The 15909-nt window shown below is 42.7% G+C and overlaps 1 protein-coding gene across 1 annotated transcript in view; it reads left to right on the top strand.

Annotated features, from left to right (window-relative positions):
• Nucleotides 1-4219: 4219 nt before the first annotated feature.
• Nucleotides 4220-15909, top strand: part of MAP1LC3A (microtubule associated protein 1 light chain 3 alpha) — a 48370-nt gene continuing 36680 nt past the window's right edge. Inside the window, exon 1 of the mRNA XM_060230982.1 lies at nucleotides 4220-4541. Within this exon, the coding sequence (XP_060086965.1) occupies nucleotides 4502-4541 (40 nt within the window). The 5' untranslated portion in view covers nucleotides 4220-4501. The remainder of the gene's footprint in view (nucleotides 4542-15909) is intronic.

Genomic DNA, 15909 nt, shown 5'->3' with positions numbered 1-15909 from the left:
TTAAGCAACAGTCTGGTTTATTCTGAGAGTTCTCTAAGGAACAATCCTGGTAGACAATTGATGCAAAGATCCCCTTTTACTGCCTCTCACAAGCCAAAGTTTCCTTAAGAGTTAATATTCCCCCAAAATATTAGGACACCCCCCCTCCCCCAGTTCCAGTAACAATTAGGTAGCTCAGTTACAATAACCTATTCATCATTGGCCATAAGAACAGACCTGCTAGATCAGACCAGTGGCCCATCTAGTCCAACATCCTGTTTCCCTCAACAGCCAACCAGATACCTCCAAGAAAGACACAAGGAGGGGCACAGAGGCCAAATCATCCCAGTGTGCGCACACACACACACAACCCCTGAACAACTGGTAAATGTGTATATCAGAGCAAAGTGAAGAATTTTTTTCAGTACTTGCAAAATCTCCCTTTAAAAAAAAAGTCTGTATGTGCACAAAAATATAATGCTATACTCTAGCATAAAAAGAAAAAGAACAGTCCAGTTTTTTGGCTATTTTATTATGGGGAAAGATCCTTTTCTTTCCTGATTTCTCTGTGACTAGAATGTATTTAGGAAACTGGATTCTCTACAGATGGATATTTTAATCTTCAACGATTGAGTTACACTTCTCTGAGTTCAAACACATCCTGCTAAATTTTGCAGTTGGACAGATTCCTGGTACATTGCAGACCATTATGGATCTAAATTTTACAGTTAATTGCACTTCCATTCTAACAGTGAACAGATAGGAATTTCACTTGATGGCTATCAAGTAGGGTTGCCAAGTCTGACTCAAGAAAAATCTGGGGATTTTGGAGATGGAGCCAGGAGACTTTGGGGTGGACCTGGGAGCAAGGGAGTTCTGGCCATCACATTTAAAAGACCACATTTGGCCCCATGGTCCAATCTTTTTGAAACTTGGGGAGGTTTTTTTTTTGAGGAGAGGCACCAGATGCCATGCTGAAAATTTGGTGCCTCTACCTCAAAACACCCCCCCCCCCAGAGCTCCAGATAGCCACAGTTCAATTTTCCATTATATCCTACGGGAATCGGTCTCCATAGGGAATAAAAGAGTGCCCAGCAGACATTTCCCTACCTGCCCCCCTCCCACTTTTTGATGACCATGAAGCAGGGGAAGGGCCTCCAAACTGGGGGATCCTCTGCCCCCACCTGGGAATTAATAACACAACCAGAAGGTTATAATGACAAATAACTAATGATTTATAGCAACAAGCAATAAAGAGACATAAATCCCTAATCAAGTCCCAAAGGAAAATAATTCATATATTCAAAAGTCCAGATGAGGACGTCTTCTTTACGCTGTGAAAACTCCTTCAGTGAAGATTGTTTCCTTCAAACGACTTGGCACTCAACCAACTTGTCGACTTCTGCCCCACCTGTTTCCCAATCTTTTTCAACAGGATAGTCCACCAATATTAGAAATCATGAATAAGAATTAAATAATGTTAATAGGAACCCATAGTCAGGGCTGTTTTGTAGAGAAAGCCCAACAGGAACTCATTTGCATATTAGGCCACACCTCCTGATGTCACCATTGTTTCACACAGGGCTTTTTTGTAGGCAAATAACTTTTTTAACTCAAAATGAATAATCTACATCTCACAAGGAGTTAATGCTGTGCTTACTAATAGCTACTGTGCTTACTGCAACTGTCAGAGGAAAGATATGTCAGTATTTAAGAGGCAATGAGGAAAAAATACAGCATAATTTAATTATGATGAAAAGACCCCATAAATTTACGTTTGGATGGTTTTGCGCTACTTTTCTTAATAAGAAATTAAAGTTCCAAACACATTATTGATGTATTTGTGTTAGGTTGACTTTTGTTATTGATTATTTGAATAAAAACTCATCTTCACTGTTCAGAGTATGGGGGGAATGTTTTATGTTGATGTGTTTTCTTGTTTCTGTAACAATCTTTAAAATCTAAAAGTAGTTACCAAATATCACTTATATTCTAATAGCAAACTCAGTGTATCTTTGGATATTTAAATCCAATAACTGGAGCTGTTGAATAGGCAAGACAGATTTTTCTATAAATCTGAAAAGGGTCTCATGTTTGCAGAAAAATGCAATATCTGTCTGTCTGTCTATCATCTATCTAACTATCTACACACTGGACAGTTTAAAAAATTTGAAAATGAGCAAATGAGCACCTGGAGCTTTAAGCAACAGATTCCATTCTTGGGTTCCCACTTGTTCTATCTGTTTGGGCAGTGAATCACTTTGGATATTCAGAATGTGGCCATAGAATCTGAATTTCACTGTCTTTCAGATTACGTCACTGATCTGTACAATGCGTAAATTGTCTCCTACAACTGCTGGGAAATTGAATAACGATTATAAAATAGTTGGTGGATCAATAATATAATATACAACAATTTTGAAAAGTTGATTGTACGTTGATAAAATGTATCTTATTTGGGTAGTTCATTGTGCTTATTTGCCATTAAAGTGAAGAATGAATGAGACAGCACCAGCTCTTATAGAAAATATTAAGTCACACCTGTGTGCCTACTTAACACATTGCTTAAAAATCCCAGTTTATTTCCAAGTGTACACCACAGGAAGCTGGAGCCTGTGATGGTTTTCTTCCTGCTGAGTGTATTTATGTGATGCACGTTCCCACTTGGCATGTTTGGGTGTGCTCCTAGCTCTGCTTGAGTTCTAAAAAGAGGCATACTGGAGTTGAAGCACTCAAGCATTCAGAAATCCTGCAGCTTCTCCTAGCTGCTTATTAGTTTAAGGACGTATGTAAGGGTTGGACCTGGTGCTGACAACCAGATTTAGGATCTGAGCTCTGGCACAAATCCATTGTTTTAAAAGCCAGAGTTAAGATGACAGATTAAGATAATCACAGATATTCAGTAGGTCTGATAATATGTTGCTGGGTTTCTAAGTGAATCTCACTGCACATGTCATGGTCTTGTAATGTAGTTTGCTTGTTGTTCAGTCGCACAGTCGAGTCCGACTCTTTGCGACCCCATGGACAAAGTCATGCCAGGCCCTCCTGTCTTCCACCATCCTCCAAAGTCTGCTCAAATTCATGTTTATTACATCAGTAACACTGTCCAGCCATCTCATCCTTTGCATGCATATAGTATGTAACATACTATACAACCCCAATTAATAAATAAAATTGCAACCCAGGAGAAGTGGAAATATGTGGAAAAGGAAATAGCTAGTAACTGAAATGCAAGTTTGCCAGTAATGTCAGGATTGTTACAAGTAAGTTGACAACTGCTGTCAGGTCCATACTTGGAAGTCTAATCTGGAAGCAACCTATGAGAAGGCTGAACCAATTCCTGCGGGGCACATATACCTGAGCGGGGGCCATGAGTTCCCACTTCTTTAAGTAGGGAGGAGGGAACCCCTCAATAAAGACACTCTCCAACACTGCAGATGAGTAGGATTATTACATCCAAACCTGCACTGTGACATTGTGATGAAGGAAGATCCAGACAGCGGCTATCCTGCCCAGGCGATGGGCCAGCAACGTAAAACTAAAGCTCAGTAGGGGTAATAGACGCCGTTCGACTTCAGTGACGACAGCAAGCGCCCCCTGGCGTTAAATAGATCTTGCGAAAAGAGGAAGTTGCATAAGATGCTTGGGAGGCGTGCGATTTTCATCTTTCCATTTGTGCGGGAAGGGAGGAAGTCATTCCTGGGGAAAACTGGGCACTGATCCAAGAACTTTGTGTTGCCTCTTAGGCCCCGGTTACTCCGAGTGATTTATCACTAATACAAGAAGAGTACTCTGCTTATGCTCAGGCAGAGGCATTTTTATTTACTTCGTGGCTGATTCTGACCCGAAGTTAAACAAAATTTCTGATCGCGGCCATTGACATCACATGCTGTTATCAACACGGAACTAGAAGTGGGAAGGGATTTCCTCTGGATGTGATTTGAGGCTTGGATGTGAATTTTAGATCCGTTTAATTTTTTCCGTTCTTTTCAAAAGTTAAAAAAACCCCAAGCAAACCTGGAGAGCTCACTACCGCACAGAGAGCAGTCGGGGCTCAAGTTTCTCAGGAAACTGCCCTCTCCCAATCCCATTTTTGTGCCCCGTGGTCCGGTGCCACTGTCCCCCGCGCTCCACGACTGCATTTCGTCCCCCAGGTCCTGGCGAGAGAGGCTGCAAAGAGCCCCAGGCGCCCCGGCCCGCTGGTGCGCCCTTGGCAAAGAGGCCGCACTGCAGAAGGGGCGGGGCGGGGCGCCGCGCCTCCCCTTTAAGGAGGCTGCAGATGAAGTCACCGCCGCTTGGCCAGCTCCGGGACTCGCTCTCGCTCGGCTAGCCGACGACGAAGGCAGCAGTCATCCCATCGCAGCCAGCGGCTCTCCAGGCACCTGCTGCCCAGACGCTCAGGCGGCGTCTTCCCCAGCCCAGGCGGCTCCGCGCCCCGAAGTCGGGATTTTTCGGCGCTTCCGAGGAGCTTTGAGTCCCCGTTGATCCGCGGCGCTTTCTCTGCCCGAATCCCCCGGCCGAGATGCCTTCGGACCGGCCTTTCAAACAGCGGCGGAGCTTCTGTAAGTGCCAGAGGCGGGAGGGCGGATGGGCTCACTTGCAGGCCCGGGAGAAAGCAGCGAGCAGGTGGGAAGGTGGCCGGCGCCGCGATTGGGGGGAAGCGGCCGAGTCGTCCCACCGTTCGTAAACCCGCGAAGAAAAAAAGGGGCAGAAGTGAGACACCCCCCCCCTCGCCGCCGCCCCAGTTTGGTGCAGGTTATTGGCAGAAGAGGAGAGGGGCCATCGCTTCCCGAGAAGCCATTCTTGCGCTCCCGTGGGGTGGGTTGCGTCCCTCCGAGGCCTCTCTCTTTTCTACGAAGGCGCTTCTTTCCTCTCCCCCCCCCCCCCGCCCCGTGCTCCCTCTTGCGCGTCAGCTGTGTTTCGGGGGAGTAACTGGGTAAGAAATCCCGAGGAAGGCGTGTTCACCCGTCCAGGTATTCGTGCCTCCCTAGTAGGTCACCCAATGTTAATTCCGAGCAAGACCTTCGCTCTTGGCAAGTTAGGAGGGCACGGAGACCTTGAGGGCAGGTGCTGCTTCCCTGGCTGTGTCCTTCTGGTTGGGGCAGACGCTCTTCCCCACACCCAGCGTCAAAACCAGGCAGCTTGAGAGCAGATCTTTTGCCACGCCGTCTAATCAGACTCTGGAAAGGGCGCATCCTGGAGCTGGTGGGTGTGTTTGGGGAGGGGGGGTGTAACGAAGTACTCCCTTTGTCTTACGGCGCCAAGGTACCCAGGAGAAAAAGCGGCGGCGGGGTGGGGGGAATTGTTGCTTTGGTTTGCAGTGTCAACAGTCGCCCCACCCCGTTTTATGGAGGTGTTGTCACTCCTCCTCTACCATCTAAGTGGGGGGGGGAGGCGCAGTCCTCCCAGTGCCAGCGGCTGCTCCGTTGTGCCCCAGCCCCCTCCGGCGGCATCTGGGAAGTCTCCATCCAAATTGGTGCAGCCTCCCTCCCCCCCCCCCGGGTGTCTGTTCTCTAGGCCCTAAGATACATTCTCTTTGGGGGACTTGTCACGCTGGACCTCGCCAAGGAAGGGAGGCTCTTTGTTTTGCCTCGGCGCTCAAGTTCCCTGCTGGTGAGCCAGGAAGGGCAAGCAGGAAGGAAGCCAAAGGGAATTAGCAGCTGCAGCAGCCTTACCCCGGTGGTGATGTAATGCCTGCAAATGTGTGTGTGGAGGGGAATAAGGTGTTCTTGTGGTCTAATCGCTGCAATGATGGTGCTTAGGGAGGCAGAGCTGGGAAGCACCTCCCCCGCCCAGAGACACCCCTGCTTAGAGAAAGGCAAATGTTTTGTTTTGGGGGAGGCATTTAAGAAAGGAGCTATGCTGGAACGGAGCCACTTCCCTCCCCTCTGGTGGAAATCTTTCCTGCTTCTGATTGGATCTGAGCTGGTAAGCAGAGCCCCGCCTCCTCTTCTGAAAGCTTTGTTATGCCTGCGAGTCTTCACATGGGTCATTTTTATATACTGTTTGTGTGTGGGGGGGTAATGTCTATGCAGATATGATTACCATGTTTCTAAGCAATCCCATTTCCTGAATTATTGCTCCTCTTCACTTACAAAGAGAATCCAGACAAAAGTAATAGAGAACTCCAAGGGAAAGTCCACATTACCTTGTTTGCCTCACAGTTCAGCTGCTTGGATGATGATTCTAGGACAGGTGATATTTGTTTAAATAGGAAGGCTTGTAAAGTTTCATCCTCAGTGTTGTCAGGGGGAGGTGATCTGAGGCAGCAAACCTGTGCACCCTTTGCTGAAACTGACAGTACCGACCTCAGCAGAGTTATATCCTTCTGAGCTCATGGACTTCAGTTAACGTAGACAGGTGTATGTAATGCTGCTTAGAATCGTACTGTTCTGGTCAAATGCAGTGAGGCTTAATGCAGAGTCAGCATGCAGTGGATCAGAGAACACATGTGAAGGAAATGGTGTGTGCATATAATTGCTGCACTGAAAACATTCCTGATCAAAACTTTACAGAATGTGTGTTCTGAAAAGTTTCTGAGGTTACATCTGTCTTCATACAACCTTTTCTTTCATCCTTAATTATCTTGACTAGTGTATATATTTTATGGAAATACTTCTCCAACGGTTGTTGGGGGGGGGTGTTTGTGCGTGAATGTACCCTCACTTCCTTTCAGGAAGAAATTGTTTGTCATTTGGTCAGCCCAGTTTGAAAGATTTGCTTCTTTCTCGTGTTATGACCTTTTCTTGTGGTGTAGTGAGCCATATTTATTCTTCATTTCTGAATGGGGATTGTTAAATGAATATGGAAACTGCACATACTATAGCATCCTGAGAATTTAAATGAGAACCTTCCTTTTTAAAGAAGGTGAAGTTTCTGGTCCTTATGAATGCAAAAGGATGTTTGAAGAAAAGTAGGCAACATCTTGTTTGGTCATTTTTTGACCCTAACTTGTGAGCTGCCCTGAGCCTGCCTTCGGGGCGGGATATAAATAAAATAAAATAAAAAAATAAATCTAGTGATAGAAGCCAGAGAGAGTGAGCATGATGTGAATTTCTCGATGGGTGGGACTTCCGTGCCATTCACCACAACTTCCTTCCTTACTTAGGGTTACTAACTTATATAACTCTCTTAATTTAGTTTCAGCTTCCCTGGCGCATGCCAGCACATTCCAATTGGACCACCTGGCTGTGGGAAGCAGAATAAATTATGCAAAACAAGGAAGCATGCTCAGCTGACAATGCTTGTTCTGAGTGCAAAATCAGGGCTTCCTTTGGCACAGAATATAGTGAGAGCACAGCCCATTGGGAAGTTCCCATTGAGATGAATCTGCAGTGAACTCTGCAGTCCTCCTGCTTCAACTGCAGCAGTACATCAAGGGCTTTCAGATAACTGTTTGTTAGTGAAGATCAGTTGTGTGATTTCACCCCCTTCTGTAAACAGACAATTCTTGTTGCTTATGTATGAGATTCTTTGGAAGAGTGCTTATCAGACAGGTATTCATTTCATCAAAGAAAATGCCAGGCAAAAGCTTTCTTTTATCTAAAATGTTGTGCTTGTTCACTTTGCATTTTGCATATGTGAGTAAAAGTGGTTGTTCAGACCACAAAGATCAACTGTGCCCCAGTGCTGTTGTACTTCTTGTCCTCCTTTCAACTTTTTTTTTTAAATAAGGCTTCCAAAAGGAACTTGATAAGTGTCAGCTGGTGAGTGGATACTTGCCCCCCAAACAGTTTGCATTTGTGCATTTATTTGATTTCAGTCCTTCTAACCACCCCTCCCTCTTCTTTTGGCAATCCATTTGCTTTAATTTTCTTCCAAGTAAAAGGTTTCTGTGGTGTTCAAGCCAAGAGACTTGTATTCTAAAAGAACAGCTTTTAAAGGATTGCATCTTAGTTGAAAACGCTCCTGTTATGGAAAAGAGACCCCTTTTTCCTGATGCCAGGATGCCAGTTAGAAGCATATAGTTAGCCAGGTTTGACTCACAGCTTTATCTGCCCTTTTCCAGTTTATATTTGTTTTTTTAAGGACCTGCATGGTGGTGGTGTTTTGTATCTGTACAGCTGTCATTTTCTTTCCACCTGCATACCTTTCATGTGGTCTCTCTTGTACCCTTTCATGGGCCTTTGATAGGTCTCATCTTGAGAGGAAGTATTGATGATGCATATGATTTAATTATGTATTCCTCTGGGGAAGTGCAGAATGCTTTAAAACAACATTTCTAGTCAATCCATATAGGTTAACAACATTACTGCCTCACCTGCTTGTTTTAGTCATTTGTGGTATTTTATAAGAGTTCAGAAACTTTCCTTCCTGGGTGTAATCCATACTTTCCACAGACTTCTAGGGAAAAGGTCTGACACTTTTTCAACTTCACACCATCAGTCCTGTTATGAACACTGAGAATATGAGGCCCAAAGGGAATGAATGATTGGACTAAAGGTATCCAGTCAATTTTAGTTGAAATTGGATTGGTGTCCATACCTTATGTTACCAAACTTGGGCAGAGAAGCATCTCAGCAAAACAAGTACATTAGTCCCCTCTTACCTGAACATTAGTTATCTTACAGTGCAGTTACCTGTGCAGTCTTCAGTCTAAGACCATTGATTTCAGGAGGTTGATTGTAGTAGCTTTGTGTAGAATTGTACCACTAGATGTATTGTGGTATCCAAACATTGTGTATTTTGTGTGGACTCCTTCCTGTGTTAGTGAAACCATACTAAATTGACATTTCTGAAAGGCTAGGATGTCTTTCTACAGTACTTGCAAAATATCTTTTGTTAGTATGGTATGCTTCCCATCAAATTCAGACACCACCAAGGGGGCAACACTGCAACAGAGTGGCCCTCAGAAAGTCTGATTTTTTTTCAGTGGTGTTGTTCGATAGGTAATTGACTGGTAAACCAGTCCATAGAATTGTTTCAGGTACAGGGAGAGCTGGGCACTGCATATCTGTCTAGCATTCTAAGTATTGTGCAAGCACATTTGAGAATGCAATCCATGATCTGAGCCAGTATCATAAAACAAATTGACCTAGGTGAAAACCTTTCCTTTGCCCTAAGCTACTCACTGTTTCTCTTGGTTCTGGGAAGGTGACCCTTCCTCAAGCCAGCTCCCTGTGTTTTTTAACAACTGCATATGTCAGAAACTGAACAAGTGCAGTTGTCCCCATCACTGTATTGGGAAAAGGCTACACCTGTTGATTTTTTTTAAAAAGCATGTTTATCAAAGCCTACTAAAACACAGAGCAGTAATCAAGGCACATTCCTAAACTGTTGGTATTTTTAAAGAAGTATAAAGGTAGCTCTTTTATGTATATTAAAGTAAACTTGGCAGTTGTGGGAGCATAAGACCAGCACTTTGAGGTGTACACTGTACATAGAAGCATAGTCTCTAACAAAGAGTGATTTATCTGAAGGCCAGAAGTAAAGGAATGCACTGTCTGCCTTAACATTGTTAGGAGGCAACCTTGGAACCAATACAATATTACAGAATTAGTCACCAAGGAAAACAGTGCTACTATAAATATCCCAATGAACTTTAATGTAAGATATTCACTTGTATCTAGCATTTTTTTTCTTTTCCCCCATGTTTTACATTTTACATATGTTCTTTGCAATCTTACTAGAGGTTACAAATCACATTTCTCATATTATACAAAGTACAATAGCCACTGATTTGATTGTCATACATAAATAATAACGAATACATATGCCAGTAGTCCAGGACCAGATCTACATGTTTTTTGAGGGGGGGGGGGGCAAAATTAAAAAATGATGCCCTTTTATGGGCCATTCTGTCTTATGGTCCCATAGAATACATTGGACTCCATACCCAATTTGGCACCCCTGCCTCTGTCGGTGCCCGGGGCAAGCATCCCCCTCTGCCCCACCCTAGATCCAGCCCTGCAATAGTCCCAAGTTGTTCAGCAGGTGAAATGCTTATTCAAAAAGTTCAATTTTGGCATTGTTGAAGTTGTTCAACAAGTGAAGTGTTTATTCAAAAAGAGTTCAGTTTTGAAGTTGTTGGACATGCTTCTGGTATGGTATGTTTCAGATGTCTTCATCAACAACCAATCGTAAGATCCCATTAGCAACATTAGAAATTGGTGGAGGCATCAGGCTTGTAGGAATTTAATGGCGTTGCAAGGGTTCCACTGATATGGTTAAGTAAGACTTGTGTCAGAATATTGTCATATGTGTTCTTTATCATTATTTATGTATGACAATCAAATCAATGGCTATTGACCTTTGTATAATGATGAGATAATTTGTAACCTCTAGTAAGATTTCAATGAACATATGTAAAAAAAGAAAGAAAAACACAAGATACAAATAACATATTTCATTAAAGTTCATTGGGATATTTATAGTAGCGCCATTTTCCTTGGTGGCTAATTATATATTGTGCTGACCTACATCGAGGTTCCCTGCTTTTTTGTGTAACCATAGAACCAGGGCAGAGAGATACTATTTGGGTTTTTTTTACACTTTTTAGCCTGCACTTCAGGGACATAAGGGTGATGCTCATGGGTCTGTCTCCAGTTTTACACTCACAGCACTCTTGTGAGGTAGGTGACTGTCTCAAACTAACCTCATGACTGTGAGGATTTGAAGCCCTGTTTCCCCAGTCCTAGAATGACAGTCTGACCACTGCACTCTATTGGTTCTCACTGACAATATGTTACGTCAGCAACTGTAAAGGTAGACTAGTAATAATCTGCCTTGTAAAATTACTGTGCAAGCACAGGAAAGATATTCTCAAGTCATTCTTTACATATGGAAAAATAATATATAGTTCTTCTTGCTCATTCAAATGATTCTGGAAGGTCCTTCTCCAAGTATCTTCACCAACAGATTTGAGGAGGGTGTGGAGCCACTGGGGACAGGGCTTTTAGTGGCCCATTTGTGGAACGGCCGCCCCTGAGAGATTTGCTCAGCACTTTTCTTGCTATCATTCAGATGCTAAGACTTGGGTAGTTTGGGGTGGCTACATTGGTAGTATAGCTTATTTGTTCCTTGTTATTGGTTTATCCTGATGCTGTCCTTTGTTGCTACTGCTTAACATTGTTTTGCTCTTTTTTTCATGGCTTGGATTTTTTTTCTTTTATTGTTTCTGGTAATTTTTGTCCACTAGAACGGAATAGGGAAGGTGAGACAAATGGTCCAAAGAAATAATACAAATGGTGCTGTGAAATAATTATCTAGTGGATTCTTTCCCTTTCATAATATGATTGCTGTGCCATCATGCTGAAAATAACTAGAAGTAGCTTGTTTATCAAAAAGACTAAAACTCTTCTTCCACACCTGATCAAAGACAGGAAAACAAACACAAGATTTGCCTCTTAGGTATGAGATTTCATCTCCACTTGAGTTGTATGCCACCTCTCTGAAGGTGATCATATCCTCCTTGAAAACAAGCAAGAACTGAAGTTTGAGTTCTCCCTCACAGATGCCTCATGTGGGCTTCTCTTGTTAGGACAGCTGGTTCAAATGTGGAGAAATGGAGGAGGGCAGCTTGCTCAGCCCCTTTACTAAGGCATCTTGTTTGAAAGCAAGCAGGGATTAAAATAGCCCAAGAGGAGCAGGGAGCTGGGATAGCGGGGTCAGGCAAGGCAGCTGCACCAGTTACGTATTTCTTCCAGCTTATTTTGCACATGCCCTTTTTGCTCCCTCAGCTGACTGCTTTGCTAAATACTTTCTGGGAAGGAGAGGGGTGTCACCCAACCATCTATCTTGCACTGGGACGAGAGTTGTTGTTGTTGCTTTGCTGGCCAAAGAAAGGATCAGGAAGCAAAACAGAGTGTGGGGAGGTCAGGCATGCTCCTTACAGACGGCACAAAGTTTACAGGCCTGGGATATGCTGAAAAGCAAGCAAGGGCTGTCAAAAGATTCCTGTTTACAAAACGCTCCTATGTGCCCTTCTGTCTCCTTACATGTCACATGTTAAGCCCAGCTTTGCCTGTGGAGAGAGTATCATGCAATGTTAAAAGACATCCTAGCCTCACATACTCCTGCTCCCACAGTCTTTTAAAACTTTTTACAGTTCAGATTGATTTTCCACATTTTTTTCCCCTTTCTATTTGTGGCAGGATTTTGGATGTAGTCCATAAACCTTTTTGTTTTGTCTGCCTGTTTTTATTTCTGTGCTTTAACAAAAACAACAACTTGACAACCCTTGGTCATGTTTTGTTCCAGCATCAGAGCTGCCAAGGTGATACTGCATCGTCTTTACCTCCCAGGCCTGACTCACTACAGATTGTGTTGTTCCATTTTGCTTGCTGTCATCCAGGGAGGTGGGAAAGATGCACAGCTGAGACAAACACAAGGAAGGAAGATGTCGCAGAGATTAGCAAGGGTGTTATATCTAGCCAAGCACAAAATGTTGGTTTCTGAGGTTGGCCCAACGCATTAAAAACAAACATTAAGAAAAATCCCTGCTGTTATAAGTCCCAGTAGGGAAGAACAACAAAGGCATCCTATTGTACCTGAAAGTCAATATTTTTGTAGTGCTTAGTGTCAGAGTAGGGTAGATCCAAGTAGGCAGCCGTGTTGGTCTGAAGTAGTAGAACAAAATAGGAGTCAATTGCACCTTTAAGACCAGCTTATTCTGTCATTGGATCTTAAATCTATACCATTTTACATTCTGAGCCATTGCCTGCCAGCTATGTGCGACTCTGCTCACTGTGCTGAATTCCTCGTCTGATGAAGTGTGCTTAGAGCACACGAAAGCTTTCGTTCTAAATAAAACTAAGTTGGTATTAAAGGTGCAATTGACTCCTATTTTGTCAGAGTAGGAGACCCAGATGTGAAACCCCTGCAACTTGCTGGGTGATCTTGGGCCAATCACTCTCAGTTTATCCTACTTTACAGGATTGTGAGGGAAGAATGGTCTCCAGTGGGGAGAAAAACAAGATATCTGTCTTTTAAAAAACCTTCATACCTGTCTGTCTTCCCTACCAGAGAGAGGATTTCTCCTTGGGGGATGGGTTGACTCTCCCTTTCCTATGCTGCAGGCCAAATCCAATCATTCACACCCCACACACAGCTGCTTTAAATTTAACTTACATGTTAGGAGAGCCAATCATTTGTCCTCTGTGTGACCTGTGGTTTGACAGACTATTTTGCAAGGCATGGTTTCATAGTAATACATTTTATATTATAGATATGTAGATATTTAATTGTTGCATTAGTTATGGCAAATAATGCTCTCCCCCAACAATACAGAGGTATGTTTATTTTATGTTGCTCTTGATAAAGAAATGGTATACTTGAAATGCTTGGGGTCTGTTTCAGAAAATAAACATTTTATTGATGAGAGTAGTAGCAAGTCATAAATGTTTCTTTAATGATATGTACAACACTAAAAGAAATTACCATGTTCGCCCACAGCTTTTGTGGCAGAGGAGCTTCTATTTTCAGTCTTTATAACTCCTTGAAATCTCCTTTTTATACAAAGCCCTTAAGTGCTCTTCCCCCCTTTTCCTCTTTACCTCTAGTGACAACATCCATGCGTTGTTCTAGACTAGCTCTCATTCGTTCTTTGCTTCCACTGGCTAAACCATTCTCCTTTATCCTGTTATACTCTGAAGTTGGATATTGTCTTTTTTGTGTGGGTTCAAGTCATATTTCTGCTCACAAGTAGGGAGGGGGAGGAGTTCCACCAATTCCTCCTTATGTAGATGCAGGGATGTAGAGAGGAGAATTCTGTTTTTATGAGCTCTGCTACACTTGTCATGCTTAGACTCCATTGTAAGCTCCTTGAAGGCAGGGATCTCTCTCTTTGTTTTTTGGTTGTTGTTTTTTTGCTGGTGCTACTGTGTAAAACAACATATATACTCTATGCTTGTAAATCAGACCTGAAAAAAATACAATTCAAGATTGTGATAAAAACATGAAAACAAAGTCAGAATCTTGCAAAACCTGGTCTTCCCCCTTGCCTTGCTTTCTTCAGCCTGGATGCATGTGACATGCCCAGGTGGTGCCAGGACCAAAGGACAGATGATCACAAATCTTGCTCACGGTGTGTAATAGCTTGATATCATGTGGGCAGGGCTTAACAAGAGAATAACAAACAAGTACCTTTCTTTTCCTCATATTTCACATGCGTTATCAACCTTTATAACAAACCTGTAGACTAGACCAGTGTTACTATTCTTATATGTTAGACATGAAACTATGGCTTGCCTTAGGGACTCCTCCCAGTGAATTCTAGTTCGCAGTGAAATTTTAAGCAGAGGATTCTCAGTCTCACAGCCTGCTCACCTAGCCACTCCATGAGCTCAGTAGCAGTGGACTTTAGTAGTCAGCAGTGTGTAACCTTCAGCAAAGGAATGCCTTGGCGATAGTTGTTTTTCATGGGGAACAAAGGACTTGAATAAGTTTTATAACTTTTTTTGATAACTCTGATAGTGTATTATAATAACCCATTTTTTCCATAACATTCTCTTAGAAGTCTGAATGTATTCTTTTTCTTTTCTTGAGTTTCTTTCTCCCAGCCTCCAAAGTAAAAGTTGTGACTTGCTACTACTGCCCTCTGCAGCCTGCAGAGCAAGGGAGGAGAGATGGAGGCGGGGAAGGCAGTGTGAGAGCAAGAAGAGCAGTGGGAGAGCAAGAAGGGTGGCAGAGGTCCTGGGGGCTGGTTGGGGGCCCCAAACCAGCTTCCCCAGAAGTTGGGGGCTGTGCCCCCACAGGCCCCCTTGTAGCTACAGGCCTGCAAACATTGACCCATTGATGAAACCTGTCACCCAGTAGGCCAGCTAAATTGGAGCCACAGCCAGGGAATGTCTTCATTAGTAAGCAGGTGATGATTCACAAGCTCCAGTTCTAGAAATTGAGCAGATGAGATAGTAACTTTATTGGGGTCAATTAGGTTTGAAATTCCGGGTGTAAGCTTAAGTCATAAAAGATTTTGTCAGGTTAGGTTGTAAGGCGTAGGAAGAAAATGGATGTTGTTGGGCTCTATCTTGTATATTATATTTGCAAAATATTTAATCCAAGTTGGCATCTCTAGATGGCAAGATTTTAGATTTGCAAGTGCCCTTCACATTCTTGTCCATGTGTGTGTCCATGAAGGAAAACAAGGGAGCATTGGAATAAATTATGCAGGTTATCAAGACAGTACAGGAGTGCAGTGACTGAGTCAGGTTTGTTTTGCTTAGTTTTGTTCTCTTTTGGCTTTTTTAAAAAAAAATTTATAACTTTATTGAGAATAAACAAACGATCTTAACAAAAGAGTTAAACATTCATCCAGGTAATTCTGAGTAATCCCTATACATGAAACATAAAACAAAAAACAGAGAGTGAAAGTGGATTCCAACAACACGTTAATTATCACTTTTAAATAAAGTAGATTATTATCATAACATAAATTCCTCTTCAACCTAATTTTCCTCCCCTTCTTTCCCTTCTGTCTTCCTTTCAATCCATCTGTACAATTTCTTCCATTTATTACTTACTACTGGTTTCGCCTGCCCTTTCAGAAGTGCTGAAAGTATATCTGCCTCAGCGGCAAAAAGCACTTTTCCCACCAATTCCTCCAAATTTGGGCAATTCCCTTTCTTCCAATATTTGGCTATTAAAATTCTAGCAGCAGTGAAAGTATAAATCACCAAATGTTCATCTTCTTTTGGTATCTCCTTACCTATCATAGATAGTAACATTGTCTCTGGTTCAAAATGAAAATTCATACCTAACATTTCTTTTAAAAATATATAAACTTTCACCCAAATTTTTTTTAACAATATCACAAGTCCACCATGCATGATAAAATGTACCTGGCTTAATTCCACACTTCCAACACTTAGGTGAAAGACTATTGTTCATTTTGGACACTAGTACTGGTGTAATGTACCACCTATGGAACATTTTATAAAAATTTTCCCTGTAACTAACTGTGTTCTCTTTTGGCTTATGTGATTTGGGTTACTT

Source organism: Heteronotia binoei, chromosome 2 (genome assembly GCF_032191835.1).
Source record: "Heteronotia binoei isolate CCM8104 ecotype False Entrance Well chromosome 2, APGP_CSIRO_Hbin_v1, whole genome shotgun sequence".
Lineage (NCBI taxonomy): Eukaryota > Metazoa > Chordata > Lepidosauria > Squamata > Gekkonidae > Heteronotia > Heteronotia binoei.
The sequence above is the reverse complement of the archived record's forward strand: the minus strand, read 5'-3'. Positions and strand labels throughout refer to the sequence as shown.